This window comes from Cynoglossus semilaevis, chromosome 13, assembly GCF_000523025.1.
Source record: "Cynoglossus semilaevis isolate Cse_v1.0 chromosome 13, Cse_v1.0, whole genome shotgun sequence".
Classification (NCBI taxonomy): Eukaryota; Metazoa; Chordata; class Actinopteri; order Pleuronectiformes; family Cynoglossidae; genus Cynoglossus; species Cynoglossus semilaevis.
Genome location: NC_024319.1, coordinates 21703514 through 21715396, shown reverse-complemented (window position 1 = coordinate 21715396; position 11883 = coordinate 21703514). Strand labels below are relative to the sequence as shown.

Here is an 11883-nt window from a genome sequence, read left to right as displayed (position 1 = left end):
TTTGTGCTAAAAAACATAATTTCTGAACTTCTCAAAATATCACGATCAGATAGAATTGAGTTGCGGAGTATGAGGAACATCAGCATGTTTTGTTAGCAACAACGAAGCCACGTTGATTGAGTAAATGTTCACTTCATATAAATAGGCATTATTCTAAAAAAAACAAACATTTTTTTAAACGTGGAAATCTAGCAGTATCTGCAATGATCATCAATATTGCCATGTGTGTATTTATATAGTCAGGCATGCTAACTGCTACATTATAAATATCTGCAGGAGACATAACAGAAAGTTTAACTTGGAACAGAAAAAGAGCATGGAAAGAAAAAGAGATCTTCTTACCTGGTAGCCATCCTGAAAGCACTGGCACGTGTTGCATCATACAAAATAAAACTTAGTGATGCACCAAAAATGTAAACAATCAATAAGTCTCTTTAGTTAGCTGCTCAAACGGGGGAAGAGGAGAGAGGATGTTCTCTATTAGGACCAACTGGTGTGAAGTCAATGTCGCGGGGACCTCGTGGTCTGCGCTCACGGTCGGGATGTTTGGATTTCAGGAGGTACATCAAATCCGATGTGGAGAAATTCTTTGCAGGTGCACGCCGTCGTGAAAGTAGCGTAAGCATTACAGTACGCATTACACGTTTTGCAAATAGCTATCTGTTGGTCTTTCTCAGATAGATTGAATTACGTCCACACCGTTGAGACATGTTGGCACTATCGGCGGTTTTTGCTTGCGTCATCATAACTTCCTGTTTCGGCGGTGTTATTTTGGTGATAAAAGCCGAAAACCTAAAATGGACTTTCAGGCCATTTCTGGTCGAAAATCTTGGGTGCAAAATAAAATAACTTTTTTTGGAACATGTTCTTTCCATGTGTAAAATGTCATTCAAATACGTTGCGGCGGAGGAGAACTGGGGAACTGGATTTATTTCATTAATTTGAAAAATCAAAACATCAGTGTTTGTATGATAATGTTTAAGAAAAATACACAAATCAGCAAAAATGCTATTAACTGTGATCAATAATTAGAAATCACACAGTCATGCAACATGCAGTGGCCAGCTTATGGTAGAATATATTTAGATTCATCTTCTACCACTTATTCATTTTTAGAGTCAGGGGGCTACGAGCCGGCGGCCCACCAGTTCATATGGTATAAAAAACTATTCGCATTCCCATTCACACCTATGGTTTACTTAGAGTGAACATTAAACCTCATCCTGTATGTTTGGACTGTGAATGGAAACTGGAGAGCCGGTAGAAAACTCCCGCACACACGGAGAGAACATGCAACCTCCAAACAGAGACAGATCATATTTAAAATCTGTCTTAAAGCAGATTTTTTTAAATAGTTTTCCTTCATTAATTTCTGTTTTTGCAAACATCAGTGACAAGAATCCGAAACGGATGCAGAAAAACCAGGAGAGGACTTTAGACCTGAGTCAGCCAAAGTCAAAGGCTCATAGTTCTGGTTCAGGCTCAGTAACTGTTTGCCTGACATAATTTTTCGTAATGAGGATCAACTGCAGCAAAGTTTTTCCAGCCATCATTAAAAAAAGGTCATGAATTACAATGCATGACGATGAGTTAATTACCTCAATAATCCACATCTGTTTGAATAATTCTTTAAGCAATTTTTCATTTAAACATTCTCCAAACATTTGAAAATGTTGATTCTCACCACTTTCCTTTAGCTAACGCCTACGTAGCTTATTACTCACCTGACAATCATTATCATCAGCTATTTACTTTTACTTTTCAGTTACCTTTAGTTACCTTTGGTATAGTCTTGCCAGGAGTCCTGAAAACCTCCGTGAGACGACCGATTCTTTTGTGGTGACCAGGAAGAATATTTGCTGCAGTTGTGACTAAAACCAAGTTCTTCTTTCTGGTAGAGTGAGTATAACTCTGAGGAAGGAAGAACTATGCTGTGTGGAGTTCATGTGCCGGGTCTGTTTTTCCCACAGTGTCAGGATTGGAGAGTGGGTCCAAGTCAGCGAACAGGTTGAACCAGGCTGAGCGGTCTCTGGATGCTGCCGCTGTTCCTGGAACATACACACAAATGAACAACTTAAACATAGTCACTAGAGATGGCTCAATCCGATACTCAGGATCGGTATCAGTCTGATATAAACACAACTATAGTCAGTCTGATCCGATACCTAAGCCCAGAACTATCAGCTCAGCAACAGCATGCTGGAGAAGATATCGGTATCGGCAGATACTCCAAGTTGTAGTATTGGTATCAGACATGGAAAAATTGTATCGATCCATCCCTAGTCACTAGTACTAGTACTTTGCACCATAGATGACTTTGGTCTGAAGGATATATTATACACTCCATCTCTTTAAACTGAAGTTGGTGTCTGTTTGTTCACATCTCACTACTGTGCAACAAACTTTATAGAAAAAACATAATTTTACAAAACAGCACTTGCTATTTCTAGGTCAGCAAACAATGTCATTACTTAGTCAAAAATATTACTTTGTGACCTTTCAGTGTTTTAGTGACCCAAACTGACCACAGGAAGCAGCAGTAGATCTGCAGCTATTGTGGGTCTGTTTGCTAAAATTATTTATTTTCTCTATGGACTTAGGTTGCGGAAATTGAACATTTTTCAAACCAAAACAAAAAACACATTGTAAAAGTATATTTTCCTTGTTTAGCCTAATGGGTTTTATTTTCATTCTAATTTACGTACTAGTCTAGTCGACTAGTTTTTGGCTCAAAAAAAGATTGTCAGTCCTTAACTATAAAATAAAAACAATCCAAACACTCAATGGAAAACACACCCTTTGCTGTCACTTTAGATGGGTTGAAGTTGGCATCAGGAGAGGCTTCAGTTGTTTGGACACATTTCTGCTGACCAAAGCTGTTCCAGTCTGCATCTGAGAGACACAATCAGGTCAATTAGCAGGAGACATTTGATTTGGTGTTTCATACATGACCAATAAGCTCCATGAAGCAGAGAATAACAGTCTCTAGCCATTGTTTAATAAATACAAGCTGACATTTGCAAAACAACGTTGAGGTTGGACTTCATGGGAGTTCATTATGATGCGTTGTTTTTAGTCCTGATTTTAAAAAAAGAAAAAGAATGTGATAACAACAAAAATGAGCAGAAAGAGTACTGTTGACATTTTACTCCATGACAAGTCTGTAGTCAGAGTCAAAAGAAATGACTCAATCACACCGGCAATTGATATTCTTGCTGTTATTTTTCATCACATTATGAAAGAAAAATCTGCTTTTTGTAAGAAAATATTGAACAGATACATTTTAAGAAAAGTCTCTTACTACAATTTGTCTCAAATTAAGGCAATGTTTTTCAACCTTGGGATCGTGGCCCCATGGGGGTCACCTGGAAGTCAAAGGGGGTCACCTGAAATGTTTAGTAATTAGTAAAAAAAATTGATGTCTTAAACAACTGTAATCTTTTACTTTGGTTGATTTCCAGTACATCTAGTTCAAATAAAATGCAGCCAAACATTTGTGATGTCATCATTGGGTCACAAGCCAAAACTATGTTGGGAACCACTGAATTAAGGTTCTGCAGTTTAATGTAAAGTGTACATGCATATGCAAAAGGCCTTTCTCTGTAGACCTCTGTCTGACCTCATTCCACCACAGTTAGGGAAACTTAAATATTGTAAGTAAAACATGTTTGTGTTTTTAGACAAATACACATTTTGTTTTTACAGAGGTTCTCACCTGAGACAGAAGAATTGAGATTCTTCAGGCTCTGGTCCAGCAGCTGAGATGGAAGAAAGAAAGACTCTTCCTTTTCCTGAGCTTCAGTTTGTCTCTCACACCCTGAGTTTATCCCCTCTGTGTCTCCAAACACTGCTGTCCACTCTTGAGAAAAGTCCCCCTCGTCCACAGACATGCCGCCTAGAATCTCATTCAACAAGGCCAGGCTGTCCTGTTCTTCGTCCAACACTGCACAGTACGAGGACGGGTTTGCATTTTCTGGTAAGAGTCAGTAAAAAGCGCTTTAGGACTTGTGTCTAAATTGTCTCTTATATAGAAAAGCAAGGAAACTTGGTGGTGTCTCACCTTGTATGCTTGTCTCATTTTCAGCACCAAGTGAGACGAGTCTACAGATATTAAAGACAAGTAGTGAAGATGAACATGAACTGCATATACAATTTAACACAGTTTTCTCAGTACAGTAGCTTTGTTTGAACCATAGTTTCAAACTTTATCTTACGAGGATCTTTTTGAGCAGAGGTGTTTTCATGCAGAGAAGCACAAGTATATATATTTTCTATTAATTATAATGAAATCATTTTTTTTAACAAAGTGTACTTTTTTTTATAATTCATCAAGCAGGCCGGATTAAAACCCCAAGCGGGCCAGTTCTGGCCCATGGGCCGTATTTTGACACACATGTTTTAGAGAAAAAAGACAAACAAAATTAAACTAATATTTAAAGAAGCAGCTGAATTTCAATCTCACTGTTTTCTATAACTGTACCACTGTGAGGATAACTGCTCATTTCCCTTTGTAAAGCCATAGGAATTAACATAACAAAAAACAAAGTGCGTTAGGGAACCACTGGTTTAGACAAAAATCTAAGTTGGCCAAAAGAAGCTACAGAATGGAAATAAGTACAACACTTGAATAGTCTGCAGAGAATTACAGTGGACTGAAGAAAAAAAACAACTAAATGTTGGCATAGTTATTGTGGGCTCATAAAACAGGCCTTCACACAGAGATAATGCCCCCTTGTGGACTGGTGTACTGGTAGATCATGAGCAAATAAAATAAATATTAGTGATTTAAAATATAGATATAGTTAATATAATACATTTTAGATGAAGTATTTAAAAGGTAAACTATGTTATCCTACTCTTGATGATGAAAGATGAAAAAAACAACAATGCTTACTTCTCGTCTGAGTTCTCCGTTTTCTTTCCCTCCTCCTTCTCTGCTTTACTTTTCTTCTTCCCTTTCTTTTTTACCCCTTTGTTTGTGGAGTCTTGCAGCGCCTGCAGAATCAATCACTTTGTTATTCCAAAAGTTAGTGACATTTTCTCAACAGGTAACAGATTCGGTCATTTTACGTCGAGCCTCTGCCCGACCTTCAGCATGGAGAACTCATAATGCTGACAGCCCTTGAAGCTCTCATGGATGGCCGCCATGGTGTGGGACGTTTTTTCCCAGAAGTGAAACAGAGTGGTCTGAGAGAACAAAACAACAATTGAGTTCAGGTTCATTTATCTGCACAGTGATGTACAAGTCCTCAAGGTGAATGTCCAGTGTGCGCTGGGCAGGACTTTGTGTTGTACCTGGTATGTTGTTAACACGTGTGACAGTAGGTTACAGCGACTGGCTCCCAGCATGTCCACTTTCTGACAGACATCATTCTTCAGTTTGTCAAAGCTGCTTTTGGTGGAACGGACCTGGGTCTGGACCTGAGACACAGCAGAAATGAAAGGCTGGAGGTCATCTAGAGATACAATTGACTTGTGTGGTTGTGTAGGTGGAAGCAAAAACACAAAACACTGCAGTTCAAGTTTAGGAAATAAAAAAAATGACTTCATTTCTTTGATAGCAATGATAAATTGAAACAACCAACCATCTCTGAAATCATAAGAAAAAGGTCACAATAAACCACAATGGCCATTAGTCCAGAAACAGTAGCTACCAGTGGTGTGGAGCCAAGTCTCATCACATCGATGGGACAGAAATATTCCATTGCAAACATTTCTAAAAAGATTGCTAAAATCTGATGAGAAATATGCAAAAAGTTGCATATGAAAAAATATGAAAAAAGTTTCATCAAAATTTTAAAATGTTTCAAAAAATTTCAAAATTCTCAAAATGGTTTAATCTGATGAAAAACATTCAGACAGGATAGAATTTTGAAAGCAACTTGCCAAAAAAACGTTTAATCATATTTTTCAACATCTGACCAAAATGACAAGTTGGATTAGGACTATGCCAAAAGAAAAATTCTGGAAAAAAAAAACTACAATTTTTCAACATCTGACCATAAATTGATTTTTTTCAAAATATTCCTGAAAAAGGTGTTTCTTAAATACATTTTCAAAAAGGTGTAATTTGATTTTTTTTTAAATATTCAGAATTTTTTTCTTTCTAACAAAAATCTCAAAATGCCCTTAATTATTGTCTGTCAAGGGGTAGAAATGTTCTCAAGCCACCCTGAACTGAAAAACTATTGATAACCTAATGATTTATATATTTTTATCTGTACAAACCACTGTATGAATTGCTGCCACCTAGTGACTGGAGGCATGTTTTTCATTTAATCATTACAGCAGCGGCACACTTCTGTCCAGAGTACCAGCACACTCTCACCCCACCTCTGGTACCCACAGTAATAAGGTGAACTATGAACATAAACGTAGGGTGAACAAACCTTTCTGAATTTCTCCATCTGTTTCTGTGTGTCTGGGTCCAGTTCCTGAGACACATCCTTCATCCAAAGCAGTGCTCCTCTGTATTCAGTCCTGGACTGTTCCATCCTATTTACTGTCAGCCACGTATCAGAGATAGCTCTGTACCGGAAAGTCTCTACCTCCTGGTACAAACGGCACAGCGGCTTCTTCAAAGCCAATCTGTAGAATAAAACAATTAACGCAGTAAATTACAGTGTGATTTAAATGCAAAAAACTGTAAAATCTGACATTTTACAATGATGCTGTTATGATGAAGTGTGTCATAAAATTTAGTATTTATTAAAAAAAGTGGGTGTTTGTTACCTCTGTTGGGAGGAAAAGCACAGAGCCTTCCCTGTGGCCTGCATGATCTTTCCGGCCCTGGTTTTATCCTGGGAACCCTGAGAGCGAAGGAATCGACCCAGTTCATTCTCCTCCTGTGACAGAACTGCATAGTCGACGTGGTTAATATTACCTCTGGGTCATGTTGTTCTGATATACCTTCTTTCTGGCTCTGTTCAACATTGACAGTAGGCTTTCTTGTACAGCAAAAAGGTAAATTCGGTCATTTTTTTCCCCCTCTTTTCTTAAAAAATGAAACTCTCTCTACTGCTTAATTCCTGACATGGACGTGGTGGAGTCAGAGCCATGACAGTTTAGTCCATCACGAGCCACAGAGAATATAGAGATAAACGAGTATTCACACTCATCTCTAGGGTCAATTTCCAGTGAACAACTAACCTGATCTCCAATCTGTGTATTTTTGGACTGTGAAGTCCAACCATGGGAAAAACCAACATACGCAGACAAAGAACGTACAATTTCCTACGATACAAATCAGCTAATTAACAAAATCTATACTGATCGAAGTGTCTTAAGAATGATTTTTTTTCTGTCAATTTCTTCACTAACACAGAAGAAACAAAGTATTGTGTCAACCAACTATTCTCTCCCCCTGCACCAAACACCAAGGACAAAAATCAGTGATTTAATGTCACAGCACTCAGAGGATGTTGCTCCACTGCTGCCTCTATTCGTCAGTAAAAATGTGTTATTTTCTGACTTACTACTTCAGGTATCGGGATTATTTGCTTAGATTTACCTCCGTGACAGAAGCTAGCCTTCTGTCCTCTACAGCTAAAAAGTTGTAAGTTTTCTCTATGGGTTGGGCACACATGATTGAACGGTTTACAATGGCCAGTGGTTTACAATGGTTTACAAACGCAACTTTCGGCCAGAGAAGGCCATCTAAAGGCAATATGAAGCAGTAAACATGCTCCAGAGACACCGTGGGCCATTTTATTTGACAATTTATAGGCTTTTTCAGTGTTTTGGTCTTTTTTGTTAAGTTGCTGAAACTTGCAGTTTCTCGTGTGGCCACCAGCACTGACTGTCAATTGAGAGCGTGATTTATACGGAATCACGTCACGGAGGAGCTCTCTGCTGACTACGCCTCACCATAACTTACAACTTCTGCTTCCAGAAGTGATGACACCAGAAATACACAAAACAACTGTATGACAGGCAATCCTCGGTCACACCACTGCATCGTAAAAAAATTAAATTGTTTCTCCAGAAAATAGTGACTGGAATCCAAATGTTGGCCATAAAGTAGGAGCAGATACTTGGGGAAGTTTCTGAGTAGAAAAGAGAAGTTACTGTAGCTCTGCTCTGGCTTGATGATCCAGTACAAAGCACCATAATCTGACAAAATAACCTCATGTATGGAGTAACTTCTACCAAATACTTGCACGTACAGCAGATCCTGCGCTGGTACTGTTCGATGACTTTCAACAGCTCCATGCACGTTCTCTGGATGGAGTGGAAGACCTGGAAGGCCGAAGAGAAAAAACTCAAAATATTAGTCAAAACAAACTTGGAAGCCTAGGGTGTTTAATATCCCCTCACAAATGGATTAAACCATCTCTGATCCACTACGGAGATATCAGCTGTTTGTGGTTTACAACACAACCTGATTTAAATTTAAATTGGGTGTTCTTGCTTTTATAACGTATCGATTATAATCCTGTAATTTCCTTCAGTCCTGGAGTAAAAATGGGAGATAATGGAGAGTAGACAAGGGGATTAATGCATGTTTTCAGCCTTGAGCAAATGCTGGAACTGTTTAAATTTGAAAAAGGTTATAAATTAAAATATAGGCCAGAGAACACCTGGGGCTAGGAAATCTACCTCCTGTTTCTCCTTAAAGTTCTGGGAGCGAAAGAGCCTGCTGGGGTAGAGGTAAAACATCAGCTTAAAAAAAAAAAAACAACAAAAAAACTCCATCATGTCCTGCTGTCGGCTGCCAGACTGCTGCACAGGCAATAGGACTGCATCGAAGTAAGTGATAACGCTATTAAGTGATTCCGCTACAACACAGCTCCAACAAAAGTAATGTGAGAATCCCCCGCACATCAATGAAAGCAGCTTGATAACCATGCCTTTGAAAAGTCTGTTCTATTCCCCCCACTACACCACCACCCTTCACTGACTTTGACAAAAGAAAACATGGTTTAATGTCATGTAACATTCACGTCCTCACCTCCAGCTTGCCGTCCAGATCTGCGTCCGACGCCACCACATGTTCATCCTCCTTCTTCCCTGTGACCTTGAGGAGGGTTTGCTTAGTTTTCCAGTACTTCTGCTGGAACTTGTTCACCACGGACGAGTCCTGGCTCTGGATAAAGCGATCAAAGTAGTCCCTGGAGTAACCACTGCAGTCACACATGAGGTTGAGGTTAAAGAGAGTGATTTAGTCATGGCCAAAAAACATTTAGTTTTGAGATGAAACTGGACTAATTCAGGTACTGTATTACTGACCACACTTGTATGTTAACCCTCTAAACCAGGGGTTTCCAACTCAAATGAGCTGAGGGTCATTTCATTAGTGTTCGATGTTCAAAACGAAAAACAAATATTTCAGATACGGGATAATGCAAACAGATAGTAAACTCTGTTTTTTTTCTCTTTCTGCATTTTAACCCATGTGTTGTGGTTTGGGTCTGGTGAGTCACCTAGACCATTGTTTCCCAAAGACTGGGTCGCAAAAGATTTTTTTCGGGTCGTCTCGCATCATGTTTCCCAGGAGTTCATGGTCAAAATACAGTAGCTCAACCTCAAAACAGCTGCCAGTTCAAAAGCTCCATCTGTGGTTATGTCTCTGATTTTTTTTTAAATATTGTATAATTAATTATAGCCTATGTATTCAATGTTAGCATTCTGTCCCGTCTTTCTGCACGCTAGACAAAAGCGCAAAAAGCCACTAACCTCAACTGCGTTCTAGAACTGATTAAACGCTTGAACAACGTTATAATCCAATTAAAACTTGCAACATTCACGAGTCTCACTTTAGCAGAGCACAGACCTTCCCTCTCTGGTTTAATTACTATTTTTCGTTGTTTAAAACTTGAATAAAACTAACTGTTCACATATCACTCGGTCAACAATAAAACATCCTCATTAATGTTCAATAATGGTCAAGTACACCTTTATTTTGTGATTTACAAATAATGTCTATTGACTTGTGTCTTATTGAGTATGATGAATATTAAATAATAAAAAAAAAGAATTATAACACAAAGTTTTACTCACAAATTTCCTCCGTCCATATCTCAGAATCACCTGGAGAGAAATCAGAGCACAGCACAGGTAAAAATATGAGGGCTATCAGTGGACCACTGTACACACAGTATATTAATATAATTAATTACACAACATATCCAAAATATGGGTCAAATTAATTATTAACATAAGACAAATTCTGAAAATGTTCAGAAGAATGTCTGTACAGGATAAAACGGCAAAAACATGGCAACATTAAAGTTCAAAATAAGCATTTTTACTGTATATACATATACAATAGCTTTGGGACTTACGCAGAATAAACATCTGAAAACGTGCTTACCAAGTTTGGTTCATTTGGGTCAAAATGTCATCCATTATTTCTAAGAAATGTCTTCTCGTTCATATTACTATAAAACTACTAAAGTGTTTATTTATGAGCACTACAGTATCAACCAGTGAAAGTGGATATATTTATGAGCACTACAGTATCAACCAGTCAAAGTGGATATCATTTATATATATGTATATATATATTATGAAAAAGTAAGTGAATCAAGATAACATATACTATATAAAAACAATAAGTCACCATCCCGAACCTTACTACTTTGTAAGCAAGAATACGTACTCAACTGTACGTAACGTTAGTACTAATAGTGTATATAATATTATAAATAAACTATAATAGTAAATGGAAGGCCAATGTGAAATTACCAGTATTCCTGCAGGTAACTACATATTTACCGAAAACACTAGCAACAGCGGTACACAGCGCCTCAGCCTCAGAGCGGAAACGCATCACCTACTATTATTAGTTATTCTTAATTTTTCAACAATAACAATAATTTCTATATTAAATGAAGATAAAATAGGGTCGTTATCAGTAGAAGCGCGTTACTTCGCGCACAAACCTCTGTTCATTTGCAGCTGTTTCATGTAGAAATGGGATCTCCCTTTTCCTCTATCAGAAAGGCCTGCTTCTCCAAGGCGTGTGACGTTTGTGCACTTACGCAGCCGCTAATGTAGCCAGTCGATATGACGTCACTGTGCTCCTCCTGGCCCCGCCTCAAATCAGCGTTTGCCGTATCTAAACAGCAGGTGTTTTTGGACAGAAATAATACAATAATAATAATACAATAATTTACATTACAGAGGTTGAATATAATATTTACTGGTTTACTAAAGAGGATTTTATCAGTCATAAATAAAAAAATATAAAATGATTTTAAACCACAACGTATATGGAAAAATCTATAGATCAACGTTAAAACTTCAAAATCTTTATCTATGCAACGAACCTTTTTGTTGTTGTTTGTTACATTATTGCATAAAGACCAGCTAATCTTTATCATTTATTTTCTTTTAAATGAACTTCAACTAATGCATGTTATTTACTAACATTAGCCTGTGTATAATAACCTAGGTGTAGTTGGCTAATCTATCTATTTTTTTGACTTAAACCTAAATTTTTATATAAATAAGATAATATATTAATTAATCTTTAACAAATCCATGTCTAAACATTGTTTGTGTATATTCGAATTTCTTTAAATTTATTGATCATATTTTTTACCGTATTGACAGACCTTACAGTTTAGTATTTAGTGTGGTTATCCTTTGCCCTCTGAGGCTCATCTATCTACTTGATAAAGCAGCACGTTTGATTTAAATATTCATTCATTTCCATCACATACTATTTGATATCACAGAAATGTATAACTATCAGTTGGTTATTTTTCTTCATTATAAATGTATACTTGTTTTTTAATATTTAATTGAATTTCAGTACCACTCGACATCAACCAGCAGTTGAGTGCTGATCAAAAGTAAGGTATAAATGTTCCTCCCAGACCACACATTAGGAACGGCATCATTCCACTACTGTGTTTGACCGAAAGATGGCAGTATAAC

General features: G+C 37.5%; 1 protein-coding gene across 1 annotated transcript in view; it reads right to left on the bottom strand.

Moving 5' to 3' along the window:
• Positions 1–952: 952 nt before the first annotated feature.
• ica1 (islet cell autoantigen 1) overlaps positions 953–11883 on the bottom strand; it is a 12146-nt gene continuing 1215 nt past the window's right edge. The window contains exons 2-14 of the mRNA XM_025061394.1: positions 10884–11059; positions 10000–10029; positions 8951–9122; positions 8166–8238; positions 6733–6856; positions 6390–6588; positions 5296–5421; positions 5089–5187; positions 4895–4995; positions 4061–4101; positions 3716–3973; positions 2797–2892; positions 953–2048 (exon numbers count right to left, since the gene is read on the bottom strand). Of these exons, the coding sequence (XP_024917162.1) occupies positions 1927–2048; positions 2797–2892; positions 3716–3973; positions 4061–4101; positions 4895–4995; positions 5089–5187; positions 5296–5421; positions 6390–6588; positions 6733–6856; positions 8166–8238; positions 8951–9122; positions 10000–10016 (1428 nt within the window). The 5' untranslated portion in view covers positions 10017–10029; positions 10884–11059 and the 3' untranslated portion in view covers positions 953–1926. The remainder of the gene's footprint in view (positions 2049–2796; positions 2893–3715; positions 3974–4060; positions 4102–4894; positions 4996–5088; positions 5188–5295; positions 5422–6389; positions 6589–6732; positions 6857–8165; positions 8239–8950; positions 9123–9999; positions 10030–10883; positions 11060–11883) is intronic.